The sequence below is a fragment of the Dipodomys spectabilis genome, unplaced genomic scaffold (genome assembly GCF_019054845.1).
Source record: "Dipodomys spectabilis isolate Male_0828 unplaced genomic scaffold, ASM1905484v1 ptg000297l, whole genome shotgun sequence".
NCBI classification, from domain to species: Eukaryota; Metazoa; Chordata; class Mammalia; order Rodentia; family Heteromyidae; genus Dipodomys; species Dipodomys spectabilis.
Window position 1 is genome coordinate 6,592,591 of NW_024870974.1, and position 23,624 is coordinate 6,616,214.

At 39.9% G+C, this 23,624-nt stretch overlaps 1 protein-coding gene across 1 annotated transcript in view; it reads left to right on the top strand.

Annotated features, from left to right (window-relative positions):
- Positions 1 to 1,532: 1,532 nt before the first annotated feature.
- The window catches only part of Ppp3ca (protein phosphatase 3 catalytic subunit alpha), a 250,891-nt gene continuing 228,799 nt past the window's right edge, over positions 1,533 to 23,624 (top strand). Inside the window, exon 1 of the mRNA XM_042701565.1 lies at positions 1,533 to 1,793. Coding sequence (XP_042557499.1) covers positions 1,736 to 1,793 — 58 coding nt within the window. The 5' untranslated portion in view covers positions 1,533 to 1,735. The remainder of the gene's footprint in view (positions 1,794 to 23,624) is intronic.

The following is a 23,624-nucleotide window of genomic DNA, read 5'->3' on the forward strand; positions in this document are numbered from 1 at the left end:
ACCGCGTCCCGCCGCCGCGCATGGCAGACCCATTGCCATGCGTTCAGGGTCCCCAGACTTTCAACAGGGCACCCCTCCTGTGAAGGTGCACAGGCGCGCGTGGGGAGCAAGCACGTCACCCCAACGATAGCCGCCACCCACCCATCGCGGGCGGGGCCGGGCTCCCCAAGGTAAGTTGTTTATCCGTCGCCGTTTTGGCGATTGTCCCTGGACAGCTGCGGCCGCGACAGCAGCTGCGCCGCGGGCCCCGCGCTCCCCGCGCTCGGCCTTCCTCCGCCCTCCCCGGGCCGCCTCCCCCCCCTCCCCCCCCCCGTCCCCCCTCCCGCCTCCTCTCGTCTTGCCCTCTCGCGGGCCACACGCTCACGCCCGGGGACACCATTCGCTCCCGGCTACTCACACTGCGGTTTAACCCAGCCACCCAGGCGCGGCTGCCAAAGAGGCGCGGGGGATGCAGGGGGTCGGGGGGTGGGGTGGGACGGTAGAGCCCCTCTCCTCCTAGCGGCGACCCCCTCCCTCCCCCACTCCCGGCCCCGCTTTCGCTAATCCTGGCCTGCCAACCACAGTGACACCTGAGCAGGGGCTGGGCGGCGGAGGCAGCGGGCTCGCTGGACTGGCAGCTGGGAGAAAACAGAGCAAGGGGGCGGGGCCAGGGGCGGGAGACGGAGAGGCCGCCACTCGGCAGTGACGGATGTGGGCCCCGACCAATCAGCGCGCGAGGCTGCGGCGTCGGGGCGGGAGGCCGGGGGCGGGCCCAGGGGGAGGAGGAGGGGGTAGTGGAGGAGGAGGAGGCGGTGGCGGCGGCGGCGGCGGCGGCGGAGGCTGCCGGGCGCTCGCGGCGGGGGCTGTGAGGAGGAAGGGGTGGAGGCGGAGGCGGGCAGGGTGGCGGACGGAGGCGGCGGCAGCGGCGGTGGCGGCGGAGGAGGGTAGGTTGTACCCGGGACTGTATCTGCCGAGCTCCGCGGCCGTGCTCGAGTGAGTGAAGGAGCGGCGCCCGGAGGGCTGAGGCGAGCGCGGGCGAGCGCAGCAGCGGGGCGTCTCTGGCGGCCGCGGCGCACGGGCGGCTGCCGGGGCGGCGCTCGGGGTCGGGGCAGCGGCGGCGGCGGCAGCAGCGATCGCAGCGGCAGCAGCGGGAGCGGCGGCGGCGGCCGCCTCTTCGCCTCCGGGGACGCCGAGGCGCGGCCGGCGGCGCTTGACCCCCGCGGCCCGGCGGCCTCTCCTCCCTCGCCCCCGAGCCTCTCCATGTGATCGCTCTTAATCCCGGCCGTGCGCGCGCGTGGGGCTCCATTCCGCGGCGCCCGGGTCTCCGCGCCGGGCTGTGTGTGCGCGTCTCCTCCCCACCCCCCGTTGCTTTGCTCCCCCCCCACCCCTCCAAGAATAAAAGAAGAACCGGGAGGCGTGCTCGGAAAATAAATAAATAACTACCGCACGCGCGCGGCCCGGAGCGAGTCGGCGGGGCTGGCGGAGGAGGAGTGAAGGCGGCCGCGGCGGCGGAGGAGGAGGAGAAGAAGAAGCAGGAGGAGGAGGAGGAGGAGAAGCAGGAGGAGGAGGAGGAGGAGGAGGAGGGACGCGCCGGGAAGGCAGTAACTTTAAAGCCAGCTCCGAGCCCAGATCTCCGAGCCGATCGGTTTGCAGCGCGGCGGCGGCGGCGGCGTTGTGTGTCTGGCCCGCCGGTCCGGTCGGGGTGTGCAGTCGGACGGACGAGCAGCGCCTCGCTGTCCCCCTCCGGCGGCTGGAGATGTCCGAGCCTAAGGCAATTGATCCCAAGTTGTCGACGACCGACCGGGTGGTGAAAGGTAAGCGGAGCTCGGCGATCGCCCGGTGACCCGTGGGGAGGGAGGTGCGGTGGGAGGCGGCGGGGGGGGGGGGTGCACGGGGTGCCGCAGGCGCCTCGCCTCCCCTCCCCCGCCCCGGCTGCTTCAGCCTCGGACCTTCGAGGATATTGTGCAACCCCCCCTCCCCCGCGACGCCCTTCCCTCCCTCCCCACGCCTCCCACTCCCACCCCACTTGGGGCATTTTTTTTTTTTAATTGACGGGGGTTGTCCGTTGGCAAATGGCTGAGCTGCGGAGCGGCGGCGGGGGTGGCGGTGGCGCGGGAGGGGGCGCCCGCCCGGGGAGGGGGGTGGGTGGGTTGGATGGTTGCCGGCAGGGTGTAGCTGCTGTGACAGAAATAGGAAGTGGGTGGCTGCTCGCAGTCTTGCATGGGATCGGGTTTATGGGTTTCTTTTTGCAGAGAGAGAGAGAGGAGGGAGGGGGGGAGTTGATTTACGGCTTTGACAAACAATTAAGATGGCATGTTTAGGTGCCCGTGGCTTTCCCCGCGATCGCCTCGCCGGGGCCGGGTTCCGCAGCCATCCCCTCCGCGCCCCCTCCTTCTCCCCTCCCCCTGGAAAGGGCCTGCACAGGACTCGCGAGAGAGCGGGAGAGCGTGGGGGTGGGGGGGGGGGAGCCCGGCGTTTCCTTCCGCGCGGGGCGGGGGTGGTGGCCGCCGGCGGGAGGGTGGCCGCGGGGACGCGCGGGGGCTGCGGGGGGACGACCCTGGAAGCCCCCGCCCTACCGCCCCGGGATTCCCCCGGCCGGCCCGGGAGAAGGAGGCGGAAAGCAGCTCTCCAACCTTCCTCGCCTCCTCAGGGCCCCGTCCGCCGACGACCTGTCATTGCGCTTGAAGGGCTTCCCGGCTGGTGCACGCCTTCCCGGGGGAAGGAGCCTCGTGCCCCTCTCTGCCTCGCTGCTCCCAAAGGAGGCAACCCCCGCCCCCTCCCCTCTTGGATGGGGCTGTTCGATTCCTATGATTTCTTGCCTTAGCTTCCCGGTCCTGGGATTCTGTACATGCATTCTGTCAGGGGTGATGTCTCGGGGTGGCTGGGATGCGTGGGGGTGAGGAAGGGGATACTCCGTGATCCCCTGTGCTGCCCAGCCGTGTGTGTGTGTGGGGGGGGGACTGGGGGCGGGAATCCCTCTCTCTTCGCTGTATTCCACCTTGGAAGCGTGAGGCAGCAGAGCAGATCCTCCGGGATTAAGTAGTATCCCTTGTTCTTGGGGTCAGGACACTGATCAAAGCAGGGATGGACACTGGCTGGGTGCAGAGCGGGCCTCTGAAATTGGAAGCAGTCCTGGTGTGTGTCTGTGTGTGTGTCAGACAGAACAGAGGTGGTATCTAATGTGGCTAGTGCATGCAACTAGAGTGCTAGGCAATAAAGTCATTTGCTTCATGGCCACTTAAGTGAAATCATACAGCAGCCCTAGACCACGGTGCTTGATTCCTGAGAGTATCACAAAGCATCTTTGGCTTCTTTCAGGTTTGCTCAGTCTTTTAAGGTGTGTGTGTGTGTGTGTGTGTGTGTGTGTGTGTGTGTGTGTGTGTGTGTGTGTGTGTATACGTGCGGGTATGTGCCTGTGTAGTGGTCATGACAGGGAAACCTGTATTTACTTTTTATGACAAAAAAAATAAAATACCTTCCTTTGTTTCGGTTATTTTGAGATAATTCCCACTTAGTGCAGGATTCAAAGACCCATCAACATAAGGAGGAAATAGCCCTGCAAAAACGATTGGAAATTGGACTACAAATAGATGCACTATTTTTTTTTTTCTGCAGGCATGGATCCTTATGTCAGCAGTCAATTAAACTTCATTCCAAAAAAACTGTTTCGTATTAAAGGTTTCTGTTGACATTAAAAAAAAATTCTTTTTGCCTGAAATATCTGACAATGACCAGTAACCTTGATGTGTGAAGTTTATGAGTAGCTCCAATCTGTGAGTTAGGATCATTTATTTTCAAAACAAGGTAAAGTTTAGAGTTCAGTTGATGCCAGTGAGTCTGCTGGCAATTAGAAAAACATGTGCACACTTAAGGTCACATCCTCTGTTTTAAATTACAAAATGTGGATTCTTAGTGTAAATGTAGATTTATATTGTCATCAAGTGAACAATGTAAAAATAATTGTTTATACGGTATGCATTAGTGTCTACTAGCTAATGTGGAAGAGTCCATTTAGCTATTCCAAAGCTTTGCTTTGTTCCAGAGCTGAATTGTTCTAAATGCCTTTTCATTATAACTGCATGTTCACATCCATAATTCCAAAATTTTGATATATTTTTTCAGAAGTAAAATAAAAATTTGAGTAACAGATGCAAAATAGGAAAAGTTAATCTAGTCCTAATTTGTTTTGATAGGGATCCTGATGGAAAATTTTCTTTATAGAAAAAAAGTTTTACTGATGAATCCTGATTTTGAGGTGAGCATGCTGCTGCATTTCTCTTATGCTTTCTTGTAGATTTGACATTTTGTCATATGAAAGATTTTTAAGATCGGTTTTAAAAAATGATTATTTTGATCCCTTTGAATATGTATGCACATGCTTAGTACAAAGTGCATGCTGAATGGAAAGAAATTATCAAATTATTTTTTCTATTTGTAAAAATATATAGCGCATAGTTCATTAAACCATTATTTCAGATTTGTTCCAAATTCATCTCAACTGTCATTTTTTAACTCATTCTTTAACACAGCAAAGACAGTATTCTTCAGGAAACACTTGTTCTCCTTAGAGTTTTTTGTCTTCTTACAAAGTGTATACTATTTACGTGTATATAGTAAACAGAACTATAAGTAATATTCAAGTCATTGTTGCTTTAGCATACCACGGAATTTTTTAAAGTTATCATCATTACTGTCATCATCATCTTTTGTTGTGTAACATATTGCTCTTTACAAATGAAGTCATGCTTCTGGTTTTATTTGTAGTAGTCCGGTTACAACTCTGGATTCGTAATTCCAGAATGCAACCTTTTAGGAAGGTAGAGTCAATTTGAGTTTTAACTCTATTATTTTTGAGGATTGTAGAACTTGCCCCAGTGTGAGCAGAGACCTGATCCATTTTCTAAATCTGAGAATTGAAAGATAATGATGGCAGTGGAGATGAAAGCACTTATTTAGATTATCTTTAAAAAGCTACTTGAGTTAGCAAAACTGGTGCTGCTTCATTTTGACCATTAGATAAAACAAAATATAAGAACGTAAAGAAAACATCTTGATATTCCATTTGTTGAAAGTCAGAATAATTTGCTCCATTTACTATTTGACTTTGTTTTTAAAGACATATAAAGGATATTGTACAAGGGAAGAGACAGAGGGCAACTCATGGAAGAGTAACTCTGGCCCCCACCCGCCAGCATACACTGTGACTTGGTTTTCTCTGCAGTGGTATTCCACAGGCTTGATGCAAACAGGGCTTCTCTTCATTTCTCTATTCCTGCTCCTGCCTGCAATGCTGGCCTGGACCTAACATTTTCTTTAGGCCATAGACCTTTGCTCTGACAGTTAAAAACACATGGAGGAAATTAAACTGTGTGTGATGATGAGTGTGATGTTATTCCATCTCTGAACCTTATTTTGTAAAAGGTCTTTAACCCAAATGTTAGCAGGTGGTCGAGGGGTAAATTCCTGGAAAGAATTTTAGGAAATCTAAGTAATGGAGAATGAGCTGTTTTTCCATGTATGCCTAAGAATATTTTGGTGATACAGTTCAGTTCATACAAACAAGAAGTTGGAAGTAAAGTATACTATTAAGTAAATGATTCATGTCATTAATGTTCAAGTTAAGATAGACTAATTTTACTTAAAAGGAAACAAGAATATGGTACATCAGTAATGACCTGTTGTGGTTAGATCTTGAGAGAGAATAGAAAAATTCCATTTCGAACCTAAAGGACTCCTTGTGAATTTATTTCACTGTTGTTTTGATGCTACAAGTTGGTTGTTTTCATGCGCCTCATTTTCCACTTAAGAATTATAAGATCATTAATGCAGTGTCATTAATTTAGATTTAGTATGATTAAGCATCAGTGTTTGGTGGGTAGCATTTACATCAGTACTGAATGTGAAGAATGGGGTCTGCTAATATAATGAATTTGACAGATGATAGAGTTGCGTCATGGATAAAGTACTTAGAACAAATCATTTTCAGAACTTAGTGAACAGCATGCAAATTCATCCTGTTAATTATAAACTAAGATGATCTGGATTATCTAGTAAAAGTTCCTTTCTGGACTTCTGTAAGTATATATAACACAAATTCAGAATTTTGAAGGCAGCTGAGTCATTAGATGTGGGGAAACTCTAGTGGTCTTAGAATCACTTAAAAATAGTTTTCTTTTAAAGTATGGGAAAGAACCTTACTTTAAATAGACATTTTTATGTCACCTAGTTAAAATGTGAAAAATGGACACTGTAGAGTCTAGTTACTGAGGTTTATGCTAACACTTAAGTTAGTGAGATTATGTGTTTTGAAGTTGATTTATTTTCTGTTTTAAGATTTAATTATATTTTGCATGTATAACTTAAGTTGTCCTCTTATGATTTCCCTTATCTTTTTGTGTCAGCCCTGTGTAAAATGGAAATTAATTATGAAACCAAATAAAGAATCTATTTAGACTGACCTCATTGGAAAATGGTGTTTTTGTAGAGATAGTCTCTGCTTAGCAAATCTAATTAAATTAACTTTTTGAACATGTTGTGAAAATGTACCTTCAGAATTATAAAGAAAAGTGATGATTCATGATATGGAATTTCAATAATTGTGAAAAATTGTATTGTAAAATTTCAGTGACTTTCTAGTGTAGCAGTCTCTTGATATCAGGAAGAGATGCTGAGATCTTGAATTCCCACTTCTGTAATTTTAGCTTTCAGATTACAACTTTCAGGGTATATTTCCCTCACTACTTACTCTTAAGGACCAGAGGATCATCACATGGAACATGGGAGGTTAGGTGGTTACACTTGGTCTTTTCCAGTGGGAATGGTAATTCAGTCACTGCTGACACGGATTTACAAATGATTACATGCTATGTATTTTCAGATCACTTGAGAATAGTCAAAACCAGTATGCCATGTATGCCTAAGAATATTTTGGTACTATCGAAAGCCATGAATATCTTGTGTCTTCAGCAATAGCTTATGATGATATATAGTTTTTATAATTAAAAAAATGAAGAGAGTAGACAGAATGGTACAGGTGAGACTAGATTTATTCAGGTAAGCAACTTTTTTCTTTTAGTAAAGAGGCTCTTCTTCTTTGAAGAGGTTTTGGGAAGTTAACACTTCGTTGGTGTCCTTAAGGTGTCACCACATTTTGTTTTACCTTGCTAAATTAGTAGCTATGTAAAATACATACATTTCTTTTTTTTTTTTTTGGTTCGGTCGGGGGGCCTGAACTCTGGGCCTGGGTACTGTCCCTCAGCTCAAGGCTAGCGCTCTACCACTTGAGCCACAGCGCCACTTCCGGCTTTTTTCATTTTGGTTATGTGATACTGAGGAATCGAACCCAGGGCTTCATGCATGCAAGGCAAGCGCTCTACCTCTGAGCCACCTTCCCAGTCCCAAATACATACATTTCTGTATTAGCACAGGGAAAGGTAACATCCTGGTAATAAGTGTTGTAATCTGGTTTGATCCTGGCATGATATTCACAGAGGAGATATTGTTAAATATCTCTTGGTAAAATTTATAGGCAGAAATAGAAGTAGCCCTACTGTTCTGCAAGGGAATTTTGTTTTCTTTTGTTTTGAAGTGTGTTGTCGTAAGCCTTTGCATTGTAGATAATGACTGACTTTTCTGATGTGAACATTTTGTTAATTTAAAGAGAGAGGTCAGGCAAAAATAACAACCAATGTTTCTTAGGTATTTTCACTTCTTTTAAAACTACAGTCATAAGTGGGGGTAATATATACTCTTGATGTCATTTTAGTTGTAAACTTTAGTACTTACGAGATTTTTTTCTTTTAGGGTTTTTAGTTTTTAGTTTATTTAAATAATTTTGATTGTGCTAAGATTTTTGTCGTTGTGGGGCTTGAACTCAGCCTGGGCACTGCCCCTGAGCGTTTTAGCTCAAGGCTAGCACTCTTACTACTTGAGCCCCAGCACCATTTGTAGTAAGATTTGAACTTAGGACCTATGCTTGTTAAGCAAGTACTCTACCACTTGAGCTATGTACCCAGTTTCATAAACTGTTGTTTTTGCCTGAGCTAGCTTGTAACTGAGATCCTCCTGATCTCAGCCTCTTGAGTAACTAGGATTATAGTCATGAATCACTGGGGGCATAGCTTAATTTCTTTTACTTTCATAATACTTTTACCTCCTGTATGAAACTATCAATTATACTTTATGTAGAAATAAAATAAAAATTATATATTCCTCCATGGTAGGTGCTCTGACTAATGGCTTAGATCCAATTGACCATTCCCTGAAGGACATAGAATGATTGGTGAGATCTGAAATCCATTTTCCCAAACATATATCCTCATGTAGCAGAAGCCTTATATGTTAAAAAAAAAAAAAAGAAGAAAAAAGAATGAGTGGCAATTATGAACATACTGCATTTTTTGGCAACTGAATATGTTGTATGTTCTGCAAAAGAGTAAAGTGAACAACTAGGTATCTGATATTTCTAAAAGGTGCCTCTAGATAGGATATAGTTTTGTCAATTTTAGGTACTTTTTGCAGTGATGGAACCAGAAGAATTACAGCTTAACCTTCAGATAATTTTATTTACATGGAGCCATATTTTTAAAAGTTACTATAAGCTGTAAAATTATGTGTTAGTAGAATCTGTTTTTACAGTAACTATCATCTCATCTTTTTTTTTTCTTCTTGGAGGAATTACTAGTTCTGATTTAAATCATTTCTATAAAATGTTAGAGTATCTTAGAAATTCAGGATATCAGTTTCTAAATTGTTCCTTCCATATTTTTTTTCCCCCTTTTACTGGGGTTTGAACTCTTAGTCTCACATTTATTTGGCTTGTTTGTTTTCTCGACACTCTTAACTATTGAGACATGTCTCTAACTTGGCTTTTTCCTAGTTCTTTTGGAAATGGAGTCTTGTGGGCTTTTCTTTCTGGATTGGCTTAGAACTATGCCGTTACAATTTCAGCTTCATTGAGTAGCTAGGATTACAGCCACTGGCTCATAAAATTACTCTTTAATGTGTGTATTTGGAGTTTTAGTCTAGAAAATACAGTCACTGGACCAGTAATGTTTCCCTCAACCCTTTACTTATTATACTGAATAAATTCCTGCTGAATGATTTGGGCATTGAAGATTTTCACATGCTATGTGAAGCAATACATGCAGACAAATTATATATTCATTTTGAGTGTTTTATGTCAGGTTCTGGTTCTTTGTAATTGTTTCTATATTCTCTTCTGCAGCCCATTCAGGGAATGGTATGAGAAGGTAATTAATAAAAGGACACAGGTTGAGGGCAGTTTGTTCTTTGGGTCTTTGAACTGCCTGCCTGCTGAATTAAAAAATTCACCTTAATTTCTTAGCCTGAACTTGAAAGCTTTCTTTCAATTCTTGTTATATTTTCCCGTAGGATAACCAGTTTTTGATAGGCAAATGCATTAGTTGCATTAGTCATCCAGTTTTGGCTTTATTGGGTGATTTATACATTTTAGATATTGCCCAGACTTGTGTTTTAAGAGAAAATGAGCTTGCAAATTTCATTTAAAAAAAGTGCCCCTCAATATTTAAAAACAAAAACCTTTTTGTGTACATGTCACTTTATGATTTTCTACATTGCTTTTGTAATCTAGAAATGCGAACTTCTCCAGTAGAATCTCCTGCTTGTCTCCTATCCACCAAATGTGATCAGAAGCCTCCAGTGGAGAGATACATGGACAGTGAAAAGTTTTCAAAAGAAGTGGCACCAGCTCTGCTGACTCTTACTTTCTGCTCGGTGGGCCTGGAGCCATCTCTTGACACTTGTTTTTAAACATCCTGTAAGCAGTTCCATTTTACTAAATTAAATTAAAAGCACAATACATTCTTTTAAAATGACAGCGCCTCAGTCAGGATTTTCAGTTTGAGGTCTTTTTTTTGGGGGGGGGGGTGTCTGCTTTTACAAAGAAATTTAAGGTGTGTGTGTGTGTGTGTGTGTGTGTGTGTGTGTGTGTGTGTGTGTGTGTGTGTGTGTGTGTGTGTGTGTGTGTGTGGTGTGCGTGAGCATTTTAAACATTTTAATGGCCAAATCTGGCTTAGTGGTTTGCTAGGCATATTTAATGCTTCGAAAGTACGATCATACCTATTTCGTGTGGGTTTGTTTAATAGGATAATGGTACTTCTAATCTTCATTTACTACTTCGGATGCCACCTCCTCTGGAATATTCCTCTTCTAATACTTTCAGTTGAAGAAAAGGGACTCAGCCTCTTCATCTCACACAGGAAACCTTGATAATAGAGGTTGCTGTGGTGTTTACTTGTCTGTCTGTCCTCCTCAGGAAGTGGAATTCTATCTTCCTGGAGAGAGGAGATTGTGTTCATCTTTCTATCTTCAGCTCTTGCATAGAGCCTGCTATATAGTATATAGCTGATAATGGATGCAGGAGGAGATGGAGTTTTTAAGTTTCAGAATTCTATTGAAATGTTCTTAAGTTACAGTTAGCTCACAAATTCCTGATGAGTTTCTTGATTTGTGAGCCCTAGTTCTTTAGAATGAGATCCTGTGAGTTTTTAAAATGCCCTGTTTCATTACTTGGGTTTGTCTGGGTTTTGCCCTATAGCCAGAATGCAGAATCATAGTTGGCAGGATCATATGGGCAGTCATGGTGTTTAGTAAATCATTGTCTGTTAAAAGCTATATGTGGGACTTGCAGCATGGCTTAGTGGTAGAATGTTTACTTAGCAAGAACAAGACCCTGAGTTTGATCATCACTGCAAAAAGGAAAAAAATGTAAATAAAAAATATAGCTTTATTTTCTCAAAGATGGGTGATGTGTTCTTTCTCAGAAGACTACAGGTGAAGCTAAGCAAGATGTGTAGCCTGGAAAAACTGATGTGCAAATGCTAAGGATAAAAATTAATAGCACACCTCAGGATTGACACCAACAAGGAGGCAGTATAGTGAGGTATGTGTTGTCAGCCTGTTTTTGAGATGACCAGGGAACTTGTAATGGCCCAGACTTGATTATGTGGCTTCTGAATAAAGCAAGTCACCTGGGACTTTCCAAGCTCTGTGTTCTTTGCATTATCCAGCAGTATCTTCAGTCCTCATGTGGTCTGGGATTGACTGTCTTCCTGGTACAGAAATATATTCATTTCAAAGCATTTAAGACTAAGGGAACTTGATTTTCCTACATGAAATCTCATTGTTCATGTCTGTCTGATTCATGAATTGTAAATGAATCTTTTCTGTTGTCCTCATCCCTGCTCAGAAATCTTCCTGTGTATTCTGCCTTATTGCGGATGCTCTTCCAGAAATGGATGTGTAACGGAAAGATTTTTTTAAAAAAAATAACAAAGTCCCCGTGACTAAAAGGATTTTTATATTGTGAGAACAAATGAAAAGTTACACATTCTGAACAAGAAAGAAGTTGAATGGTGATTTAAAGGTTAGAATGCCTTTTTCTATAATTATATGCAGATAATTTCTGTTGGCCCAAGAAGAGAAAACAATATTTGGAGGTCAGAAACTTAGGTGATACATTTTAAAAAAATTAACCAGGTAGAGACATTTAATACTGGAAGAGGTTATTGGGTATCTTCTGAATAGAGAAAATAAAGACTTGTCATTTGTTTGGGTTGTAATTTTAAACCAGTGTGCTAAACAACAGTCTAAACCCACAATCAAGGTTTTGTAATGCTGGAAGGAAGCTTGAAAATTGAATTTCCCTGTGGCCCAGTATTAGTCCTCTACTTTGTAAGCTGGGGAGGATTGGGGGTTAAGGAAAACCTTTTATATACATATAAGGAAAACCTTAGACTTAACTTCTGGCCCAATGCATAAGAATCGAATGGACTGCTAAAATTTAATGATGCATCAATTTTAATTAAAGTCTCCTATTCCTTCAATGTAGACCCTTGTTTAGTCTTCCTGACAGATCGTAATTCAGCCATTGCACGTACATATGTAGCGAGAGGGCCCTTTTAGTCCATACGACCTGTCATTTATCCCATCATGACATCTTGGCTTGCAGCAACTGTTTCTTCATGCTTGACTGCAATCTGATTCTCTGAACAAACATTTGTTGCTCTTAGCATTGCCTTATAGTGTTCCAGGGAATGAGCCTTATCTGTTTTCTGAGAGAGAACTCAATGTTAAAAACAGCTTTCTTGCTAAGTTTTTTAGCTGTTTTCCCACATAGGATGGTTCTTAGGTCCTTCTGTGGTAGCTTTTCTTTAAATACAAGTTAGGTTTGAGGGGAAGGGGTCCCTTGAAATGATTCATCTTGGCTAATCTCCTTGTGTGGGACTTCAGCATGTTGTGCTCTGTTCCTTCAGTATTGGTATCATGCTCTTCTGTATCCTCATATTGATGTCTAAGCTCTCTGGGACTCAAAAGCTGAGTGTGGTCCCAGTCTAAGCATCCCATGATAACCTTTGGCCAGAGAAGGATTGCCACTGTCATGATACTATTAGACCTTTTCTTTTTTTCTATTGAAATTTCTCAAGTTCTTTTGTAGCTTCAAGGTATCAAATACCTAATCCCTCTTACGTAGGAAAATCCCAGAAAACCTGGTTGCAGATTAACAATGACTTTCTACAGCCTTTGCTTTTACATATAATATAGGCAAATAATAAAGACAGGATGATAATGCATTGTGGTGCTGTACATCCCTTATTTACTTCTCAAATTACAAAAGTAACTCAGCCTCCCACCTGATCAGAGTCAAACCTGCCTCTTCTTTCGACTCTCACTGTTGCCCAGGCTTTGAAGGTTATTGGTTGATAAGCAGCTCCCCAGATGACTGAATTTTATTAACAGAATAGGTTCAGTTGTAATTTCACTGAGACTTGAAGGAAGACAGTGCCTTGTGACTACTGTGTCACAAGATGTTGTTGTATGACATTCATGTCTGAGATATTAACCAGTGATAACTGTATAGAAATTCATAAATGCCTAATTTAAAAATATCTCCATAGAAATGAGCAGATTTGAGCTTAGCTCTAAAACCTTACTTTCTCTAGAGTGCTGATGTGAAAAGAGGGAACTGCAGTGTCACAGTGGGCTTTGTCATAAGCTGCAGCCTGCGTGAACTTGTCTAAGATAGGGATGGGAATTTCATTGTTTGGTATTTTTCTGAGAAATTTGGATGACAGTCCAGTAGAATCTGGATTCATTCATGCTAGTGCCTTCTGCAAGTGGGCGAGTGTTGTGTTATACACACCTATGGAAAAAGAAAAGGTCAGACCTGGGTCCTGCAATGGAAGAACATGATTTCTAGCCAGGTCTGTAAATCGAGTAAGTCTTGGAACACTTAGGCAGACTCCTCTAGGGTGATTTCAAAGTGTTGTGAAGCCTTCTCTCCATAAACATTGCCCAGCGGTACAATACATGAAACTATACAGTTATTTATTTAAGATAAAATTGACTTTTTTGAAGATAGACATTTCAAAAATTTAAAATACAGCTTAGCCAATTGCCTTAAATATCTTTCTCTTTGTTAATATTGAATCTAGGAAAAAAATTTGGTTTAATGATGAATGAACAGTTATATTTGTTTTAAGAATGTGAATGAACATTCATATTTCATTTCAAAATAAATCCCTGTTTTTTTTCTGAATATCCCTCAGTTTTCCATACTGCTTTTCTCCACTCCCAAAATGATAAAATAATAATCACTAGGTAAATAGATTAACCTTTTGAGTGTAAAATTACTGCTGAAAAACATTCTTTTATGTATCAAAACAAGTCTTTTCATCTGTTCATCCATCCAACTTTGAATGTATGAGAATTTAAGTATCTATTCTTTGTCTGGTCTCTGTACTGTGTTCTTGGGGCTCACACACAGCAAGCATTCTCAGAAGGTTTCGGTTCAGTATGGGATACAAAAGCAAATTTAACCTCACAAACATAAGTTGTAATTAATTCCTCTGCAAGCAGAAGATACAACGTACTGTGGGAGTACAGAAAAGAGAAAGAACCTGTCTTTATAGATTGTACTTTGATTTTTGCAAACATGTAACCAATACTAATTTTCTTGGGTATAGTATGTATGGATAAGAGTCAGGACTTGGAGCTTACTTTAAAATAAAGATGGTATAAAAGGTACTGCCATAGGAGTGATGAACATTGGTATCTGAATTCTGCCGCTATTATAAAGGACTTCTGTGAAGAGTGAAATGGAATGCAGTCATTAGTGGCTAAAGGTGGAAGGATTTTAAAAGTCTCCTAGTTCAGCTATCTTAAAAAAAAGATAATGTTCCCATGAGATGTTATAAAAAGCCATTTGCTTCTTCCTCCACCTTGCAGAAATACATTGAGTGGTATGGTGGTGGCTTCAGAGTTTGGAACGTGCCTTAGTGTACAGCTAGCTAAAACCTACATTGCCTCTAGATTTAAATCCTTCATTCTCTATATGGCAGTTTTTGTCCATGGGCAAGTCATGTCATCACTCTGAACCCATTTTTCTTACTGAATATTACAGCTAGCACTCATTGAGCAAGGCTGTAATGATGAGAGGAATTGTTTGTGAAAAGCTTACAGTAACTGCTCAGAAAGAATGTTGGATATTATTTTGTTGTTGGACAGCTCCATTGAAAGCTTTCTACTTCTGGAAGTAACTTGCGTATGGAAGTGAAGCTGTGGTTCAAGTGGTAGATGCCAGCCTTGAGCAAACAAGCTACAGGACAGTGCCCAGGTCCTGAGTTCAAGCTCCATTAACCACACACACACACACACACACACACACACACACACACACACACACGCACGCACGCACGCACATACACACACACGTACATACACATGCACACATACATAGATTTCGACCTTTAGCAAAGAAGCTAAATAGGAACTCAAAGCCCTGAGTTCAAACCCCAGGACAAGCACAAAATAAGTAAGTACATAAATATAAAAATTTTTTTCCTCACTTGCTGTGTCCTATTGAATTCACTGTGCTTTGGGGGCTTTTGTACAGTTTGCAAATGTCAGCAATGTCTGTCTAATTCTATATTTTTATGATTTTTGACGTAATGGGCTGAATCTTTTTTTCCTTTTTCTTTTTTAAAGCGTTGTTCTCATTGGGTTTGCATGGATTTCCTACTTCTGTGGTTTGTTTACTAGCTCCTCTGGGCTGACTCCTAAATGTTGATGTTTGTGTTTTCCATTACAACTTCTTCTAGGCAGTCTTGTCTCAGATTCCTAGGCTTGATTTCTGCTTGTAGACTGATGACTAGCACATCTATATTTACAACCAAGTTTTTTTTTTTCCCCCTTTTAAATCCTCCTCCAGTTGCAGGATAGGTATGGTGAAAATGAAGTGAGGGATGTCTCTTACTTCCTCAGGCTTTTAAAATGCTTACGTCTCTGGTATATAGCCTTCCAACATCATTCCCTCTGCTGTCAATCGTCTCTTCCCATGTATTTTCTCACATTGTGTCTGGAATGTTTTCTTCTAAAACGAACTACTCATTATGCTAATATACTCTTGTTGATCTTTTTCTTAGTGAGTTTTAGAAATTATTTATGTATTTAGCCTTTACTATATTAAAGCTGAAAAGACTTATAAAGCATATTATTAAGCAGATGATAATCTCCAATTTATTACATTTTTTTTTTTTTTTGTTCTCCGAGTGTTTGTGTTAGATCTGTAATGAAAGTTGATTGTATCGAACCTTCGATTCAGCACTTTTGGAACTTCTTTATTTTTCTCTCCTAAAAAACTTTTGGGAACCCTTGACGCACTGCTGTCTGTAATATGTGTACTTTGTACACACATGTATTCATCAGCATGTGCAACTTTTTCTTCCTCTTTAACTGAAAGCTTTGTGGGTAGGGTAGGGTCTTATCTACTCAATCTCCCTAGTGGTTAGCATGATGTGTGGCACATAATTCTGTATCTGTTTTTCTCACAACAAATTAAGATGAGGTGTTCCTGTTTATCAAAAAATAACAATGTAGTACTTTTTAAAATTTATTATCATTTTAACATTAATGTAACTCAAGTAAGGCCCTGAATTTAAGGGATGCATTTCCCTCTTTAGGATGTTTTCATGCAACAAATTGATAAGCTAGGTCTATGTAATATTTTGTAATTCTAAACAGAAAATTCTAAGCAGTGTTTTAGTTTGATTTTATCTTGTAACCTTATCACTACACTTCTTAGACACGTAAAAAAAAAAGCCTCCACATTCCTTTTGCTCATTTATTTCATTTGTTTGCTCCAATTTATATCTTAGTAGCTCCGGGAATTTACCTAAAGGTGGACTACCACATTGATTTTTGGAGAAAATGTGGTTAAGTGCAGTCACAGATCTTTATTTTAGGTTCTGAACAGATAACTTGGGAGAAGTTCCTATCTGCGGTAATATATTTGCAGATCCTAAGAAAAATTAAAAAGGAGATGCTTGAATTCTGATTGCTTTTGTTGTTTTCTTACCTAAGTGGTAGATTTTCCTAAAAGAAAAATTAAAAAGGAGATGCTTGAATTCTGATTGCTCTTGTTGTTTTCTTACCTAAGTGGTAGATTTTCCTAATAGTCATTTGTTGGAATGGCAAAATTTTTTTGAATGTCTGTCTACTTTGGGCATTATTAGCATATTGTGATTTCTGAGGTTGAAGAAATGCATTTTCCTGGGATAATGATACACCGTAATATGTATTTTGAGGGCATGTTTTATAATGTGTTGTTTCACATTTCCATTTGAAGTGAACATTGCTACTTTGTGTCCTTGTGGGATCTTGCACAAAGTAAATAATAAATGGAGTGCATTTTTTAGTCTTTGAGCCTTCTCATAAAAAAAGGTTAATAACATGGATGTTTGGGCCACTCTAGAGGGTTGCTTCATTTGTAAGTACCTGTGCAAGGTCATCTATTAAGTGGTGGACTATCTAGCAGTCTTGAATGCAAACTTTGAGCTTTTACTAGTAACAGTAATTTGAAGAGCAGCTGCAGCATAAAGAGTTTCTTTAGGTAATGTCAATGAGTGACTTGGTATAGAACATAGGCTTTATCAGGACTTTGTTTTATATAAAGTTCTAGTGCTTCTGGATTTGTCTTTTTGGTGGAGAAAAATATAGTCCTAGTACTTTGTCAGAAAATGTAGTTGAGTTTCTCCCACAATGGACTGTAAGCTAGGCTTTATGTGACATCACTGAGTTCATCTAAAACATAAAAGGCAGTACTAACTATGAGTTACATAAAAGAAACATTTTTATAAGACCTTGAATGTTCCCTGGAGGTTAAAACTGTGAAAAATAAATCTAGTGGTAGTTATTCTACACTGCTGGCCTTTATTGTAGAGACTTAGCTTTTTTATATTCATTTATATATTTTTTGTCACTAGAGCAAATCAAGGAAGTCACACATAGCTAAAGTGAAAGCCACTTCAAGGAGACATCACATAAAACATTTTGAAGAGGGAGTTATGTGGTTTCATTGCAACATTTTAGATGCAAATATGAATTAGAGATCAGAATTTTTCACTTATCTCTTTATTCTGTACAATGATAGAGGCTTAGGGATAGCCTACTAGTTCTTTTAAACTGATTATCTTAAAAAGTATTTAAAAGAATAGAGTGGTAATTCAGAATTTTTATGCTTCTTCCAAGGCAGGTGACTGGAGTAATTTATTTCATATGCCCTCGATTGGTAAACAGTTGTTAATCCATATTCAATGGACTTTGGGTGTAAGGGAACATCACTATCCTAGATTCTGTAGGTTCTTTTACATTAGGGACTTCCAGCGTCATGCTGGGCCTCTTCCTTTTCTTGCTTTCTGTTGAAAACCTGTGCATACAGGAAAAATTTACTCCCTTTTGGGCTTAGTTTAGGTTTATATTCTCCCTGCATTGTTTTCCTGTGATATTTTTGTGACTTCAATTTAATTAAAAAAATAAAGATGTCACATTAATACATTGAAAAAAAAGTTCTTAAACTGGAATATGGCTAAAGTGCTTTATTGACAGTTCCCCTTTTGTTAGTTTCTATTTTTTGAAATGGTAAAGTCTTTATGCCCTGAAAAAACAAAATATACATTACAGTTTTCCTGCCCTGTGTGTTTATTTTACTACTGAAGCCAGACTTTGCCTGAAATAAGCCTTACCTTATAAGGACATTGATATTAAGATACGACTGGGCTCAGTGTTTATTATTGCATACATAGATAATTCTAATGTTATAAGTATAATAAAAAAATACCAGGTAAGTCTGTTTCAAATAGGAAAGTCTAAGTAAAATAACCAAGGATTAAACATTCTAGGGGATCAATCTCAGAACACAATTTGAAAACGTCTGAGACAAGTGTGGAATGCTGTTTGTAAAATGTGGATTTAATTTGTGTCTGAGTAGTGATTTTAAAGTAAGAAAATAACATAAAAGTGCATCTTTTGGGAAATTCCCTAGTTAATTCAACTTCTGAACTTCACTGTTAATGATCTTCCGTGACATAATTAAAGAAGAAACTTCAGGAAAACAGGCATGCTAGTGTCTTACTTAGTTACTATATATGATTAGAATTCAGTTGGCATGTATGGAACTAAGACTTTATACATATCATATATATTATTGATACATGGAAATGTACATAGTTGTTTCTTTGTACATCCTTTCCTCCCTCCATCGAGTGCTAGTAAACAAGCACAGGACCTTTTGCATGCTAGGCAAATGTCTACCCCAGAGTTACATCCCTAGCCCTTGGTGTTTGGAGGCAGGGTCTCTCTGTGTTGATCAAAGGAACCTCAGACTCAGGAGTCTTATGCTTTAACCTCCTTAGTGCTGCAATTGTAGACATGTACCACTATACACAGAGGTTCACTATTTTCAATGATACTTTTTTCTCTTGCTCCTGTGCTGAGCTGTATTATGGTACATTGGTAAAATTCTGTCCTTTTCTCAAGGTTTCCAAACATGGAGTTTGTGAATGATCGGATTTATATCCAGAATTGAAATTATCACCGATAATGTATATTTGGAAATGATTATGTAATTATGCTGCAGTTAATAAAGGTACCATCTGTTCTTATTTGAACTTCTGTCTTATGAAGAGAGAGCTCCAAAAGTGATATTTTGCTTTTGATTATTTGGCCTATGTTCAAGGTGTTACTTTCCAACTGAACTGCTGTCTCCAGCTACTGCTCAGGGATATTGGCAAATGAAGAGTGAATAGGAACAAAATCTCTGTCATTTAGAGAGAGAGAGACAGACAGAGACAAAGACAGACAGAGACAGAAAGAGACAGAGAGCGAGAGCAGTAGTGTATAGTGATGATTGCATACAGGCCACCCTTGGTTGATTATGTTGTCATGAAAGTAGCTCTTCTTGCATTTATTTATTTATTTATTTATTTATTTATTTATTTATTTATTTATTTATTTATGGGTCTTCCTTAAATGCTAATATTTCTGGTTTTTTATTTTATTATTTTATTTAGTTATTTAAAAATTTTTATTTTATTGTAAAGATGCTGTTTACAGTTATATAAGTAAGGTAATGAGTACATTTTTAAATAAGTTTTTTATTGTGAGAATACTGTACAGAGGAGGGGTTACAGTTATATGAGCAAGGTAATGAGTACATTTCTTATCAAGCATTGTTGCTCCTCCTTTGTTTTTCCCCTACCATCCCTTCCCTCCCATCTCCACAACTACAATGAGTATATTTCTTGTCTAGCATTGTTACCCCATTCCTTGTTGTTCTCCCACTACTCCTTCTCTCTTCCACCTCCCTCACTCCTCCCCCCTACCAAAGTTGTAAAATTCATTTCCAATATAATGTCTTGTGGGTATCCTTGTTACAATGGGTCATCCTGGGTCCTGAATCAGCGTTTTGTTATTCCCATTCCCCTCCCCAAATTAGACAAATGTATACACAAGATGCAGGGTACCAAAATCAAGAACAGTGACAGCTGGGGATATAACATAGGGGGAAGAACATACAAAAGAAACAAAAAAAAATCACATAGTACATTAAAAACAACAACAACGAAGAAAGACCTCTTGTATCCATATCTTGGGGTTCGTTTCACTTAGCATCATCTTTTTTTAATGTTTTTTTTTATTGTAGAAATACTGTACAGAGGGGTTACAGTTACATGAGTAAGGTAATGAGTACATTTCCTATGGAGCATTGTTACCTCCTTTGTTTTTCCCCTACCTCCCTACCCTTCCCAATTCCTCCCTTCCCCCCAAGTTGTAAAGTTTGTTTTCTGCATAGTGTCTTGTACATCTCATTGTTACAATGGATCAACCTGTTTCCTTTTTTCAGCATTTTGTTATTCCCTTCCCCTCCCCAAATTAGAAAAATGTATATACAAGATGCAGGGCACCGACATCAAATACAGTGAAAACAGGGATGAAAGGAAATGGAATCTGAGAAAATAGCCAATTACAAACAGATCACAATAAACAGAGAAAACTTAGTTTTAATGCAAACATCCAATTTAAGAGAAGCAAAAATAATAAAGTGTAATCTAAATAGAAACAGGAGAGTATTAAAGAGTAAAGACAAAGTCCGATATATAATCCTACCTGAATTCAGTTTTTCCTAACAACTCTTTCTTAATGTTAGAGTCTAGATTCTATGGAGAAAAAAAATCAAATTAAGTTAAGTATAGAAATATAGGTCCATGGTTTCCTTCATGTGTGATAATTAGAATACGTCTGGAATAATTTTATCAGATGAGCAGAAAAGCTGAAAGTTAGGTATATATGACCATATAAGATGATGCTAAGTCAGAAAGAACAGTGCTGGAGAAATATCAATACCAAATTTCAAACTCTACTACAAAACCATAGTAATCAAAACAACTTGGTACTGGCACAAGAACAGACCCCAGGACCAATGGAATAGAATTGAAAACCCAGAAGTGAACCTAAAGACCTATAGCCATCTAATCTTCGATAAGGGAGCTAAAAAAATAGAATGGAAGAAAGACATTGCCATTTTGGGGGTTGTTCGCTAGTATTCAGTGAAGTGGTTGATTTTGGTACCCTGTATCTTGTATATATGCTTATCTGATTTGGGGAAAGGGAAGGACAAAGGTTGAACCAATGCAACAGCCATATTCTCGAGACATTTCATTGTAAATGAACTTAACAGCTGGGAGGGAGGGGAGCGGAGTGTGGAGGAGGAGTGGGAGAAAATGAGGGGGTTGGTAACAATGTTCCACAAGAAATGTACTCATTACCTTAGTAACTAACCCCTCTGTAACTAACCCATCACCTTTATAATAAAATTTTAAAAAAGACGAAGAACCATTCTGAAACCTGTGAATCATAGAAGGTAAATAATTGCTTATGATCACAGACTAATAACTGGTCAATCTATTACTCAAAATCAGAGCTAAACTTCAGTTTGAAGAATTTCAAATATGCATTGACATTAAGTAGATGAGCACAGTTATTCTCACCTGTCTATCCTACAGAGTATTATAGAGGTTTACTCTTTTATTTCCTTTATTCGTTCCTTTATTTTGTGGAAGTATTTTAAAAATAGAGGAAGGGTAGAAAAATACAGTCATATTTAATATACATATATGACAATGGAACCAGGTAACTTGAGGGGATGGGTGGGGTTGGGCAGATTGGGGAACAATAATGGAAGGAGTGACACTGAGACACTTTGGTACAGCTGCTTGAAGATAATTATATGAATGTTATGAAATTCATAGAGTTTGACTTGTGTCTAAAGTTTCACCTCTATGTTAAATGGTCAGAGTATAGGAGAGCATAATGTAATAGCAGCCATCTTTTTGTAGAAGACAATTTATATATCTGCATTTAGTAATTTTGATAGGTCACTCATTTGTTATTATTGTTGAATAATGTAATGAAATAAAAACTGAGTACTAACTGGCTAGAATCAGTGTCAGTGCAATGCTCAATGCCTGTAGTTTGTGAACTTTATCATAGCCCTGTTTTCTTTAATCATTTCTGGTGGGGTAAAGTTGTTTCTCAAGAACTTTACCTCTTTTATATAAATACAAAACACCCTAAATTTCCTTGAGCTTTGTTATTTTTCTTCACTCTTTTTCATGTTGAAAACTGATTGACTATGTTTTATTCCTGGAGGTGTGGTCTTTAGATCAGCAGCAGAGGTACTACTGTGACCTTAACCAATTTGAAACTCTTTTCTAGGTGAAGCTCTAGAATGATTTCTGTAATTCATACTATATTTTCTGAGACTGTAGTATTGACACTTAAAAAAAAAGTAATCAATACATTTGACCAGGCTTTAAAACACACCAGTTTAATAGGCCATCTTTCCATTCTTTTTCAGGTACTTTGAACAAAATATTTTATCTTGTAAATTATACATTGAAAAAGATGCTGTATAAGAATAAAAATGAAAGAAGCTCTAGGCTTATACTTAGGAGTAATTGACTGGTAATAGTCTGTAATATAAACATTTTTTCCTTTGGAAGGACTAAGATTTACTATTCTTATCTTCCCTTGATGTTGGAGAAAGTGCTGACAACATTTATTCTTTATTGTTTATTCTATTCTTCCAGGTGAAAGATTTATCCTGAGGGAAGAAGGGCATTATGAAATACCAAATGGACAAAAATCAGGCCAAGTGTTGTTAAATAAATTCACATCATATGCTTTACTGAATTCTAAGTATTTTCCTTTTTGTCCTTAAGTTTTTTTATATGTACATAACTATTTGATTTCTATAAGTTTGTGATTTCAGTTCCAGATGTAATTTATTTATTTGGCTGTGATTACTTAGTACTCAGTAATGCAATCCAAGTGAAGAAAATGGCCAGGGGCTAAGATTGTAGAGTGCTTATCTGCTCCTTGCCCTAGATTGCCTGTGGTGGAGTCACAGAGGGCCAATTTACCTTCAGTGAATCCTTAATCTGCTATGTACTTGTTATGTGCCTCAGTTCCTTATCTATAAATTGAATAAAACACTATCAAATGCTGAATAAGTGAACTACTATATATTTTAGGCACTTAGAAAAGTGTTTGACACAGAGTAAATACTTTGAAAGTATTTTCTGATATTTTCGTGATCATTAAGTGTTCCATATTTCATAGGAAAAGGTTTACAAATGAAAGTATATTTTTTCAACTTAATGGTTTTAACATTGGATACATTGTTTTTGTGTTTAGGGAAATTGGTTCCTTGCTTGAGACACAATTCAAATACGCGTTTTGACTCCAGTTACTCCTTAATGAATTGGAGAAGTGTGTCCATTGGCCCACACTTGACTAGAGAGAGGGCAAGATAACACTCAAATCTCATGTACACAGTGAACTTTAGGTTGTTAAATCACTTTATATTCTTGTGTTAGGGGCACTGAAGGAATCCAGATTTTATTTTTTTTAATATATATTTTTTATTTTAAAGATACTCTACAGAGGGGTTACAGTTACATGAGCAAGGTAATGAGTCCATTTCCTATTGAGCATTGCTACCCCTCTGATTTTAGTCTATAAAATAATTGCCTTCTCCAAAGTCCTATGGTTGCATGTTTGAGTTTTTTTTTTAAAGGTCATTCATTAGATAACTGGTGTTTTATAGATTCAAAAGCTTAAATAGGCACTTGGTGAGAATAAGCAGGGAAGATCTGGACTACAGAAGCATTAGAGCCTCAGACATGAGTTCTTCACATTTGGTGCATCACCTTTATTGTCCAGAAAACAAAATCATGCTGAAATACAGAGATTTTAATGAAAAAAAA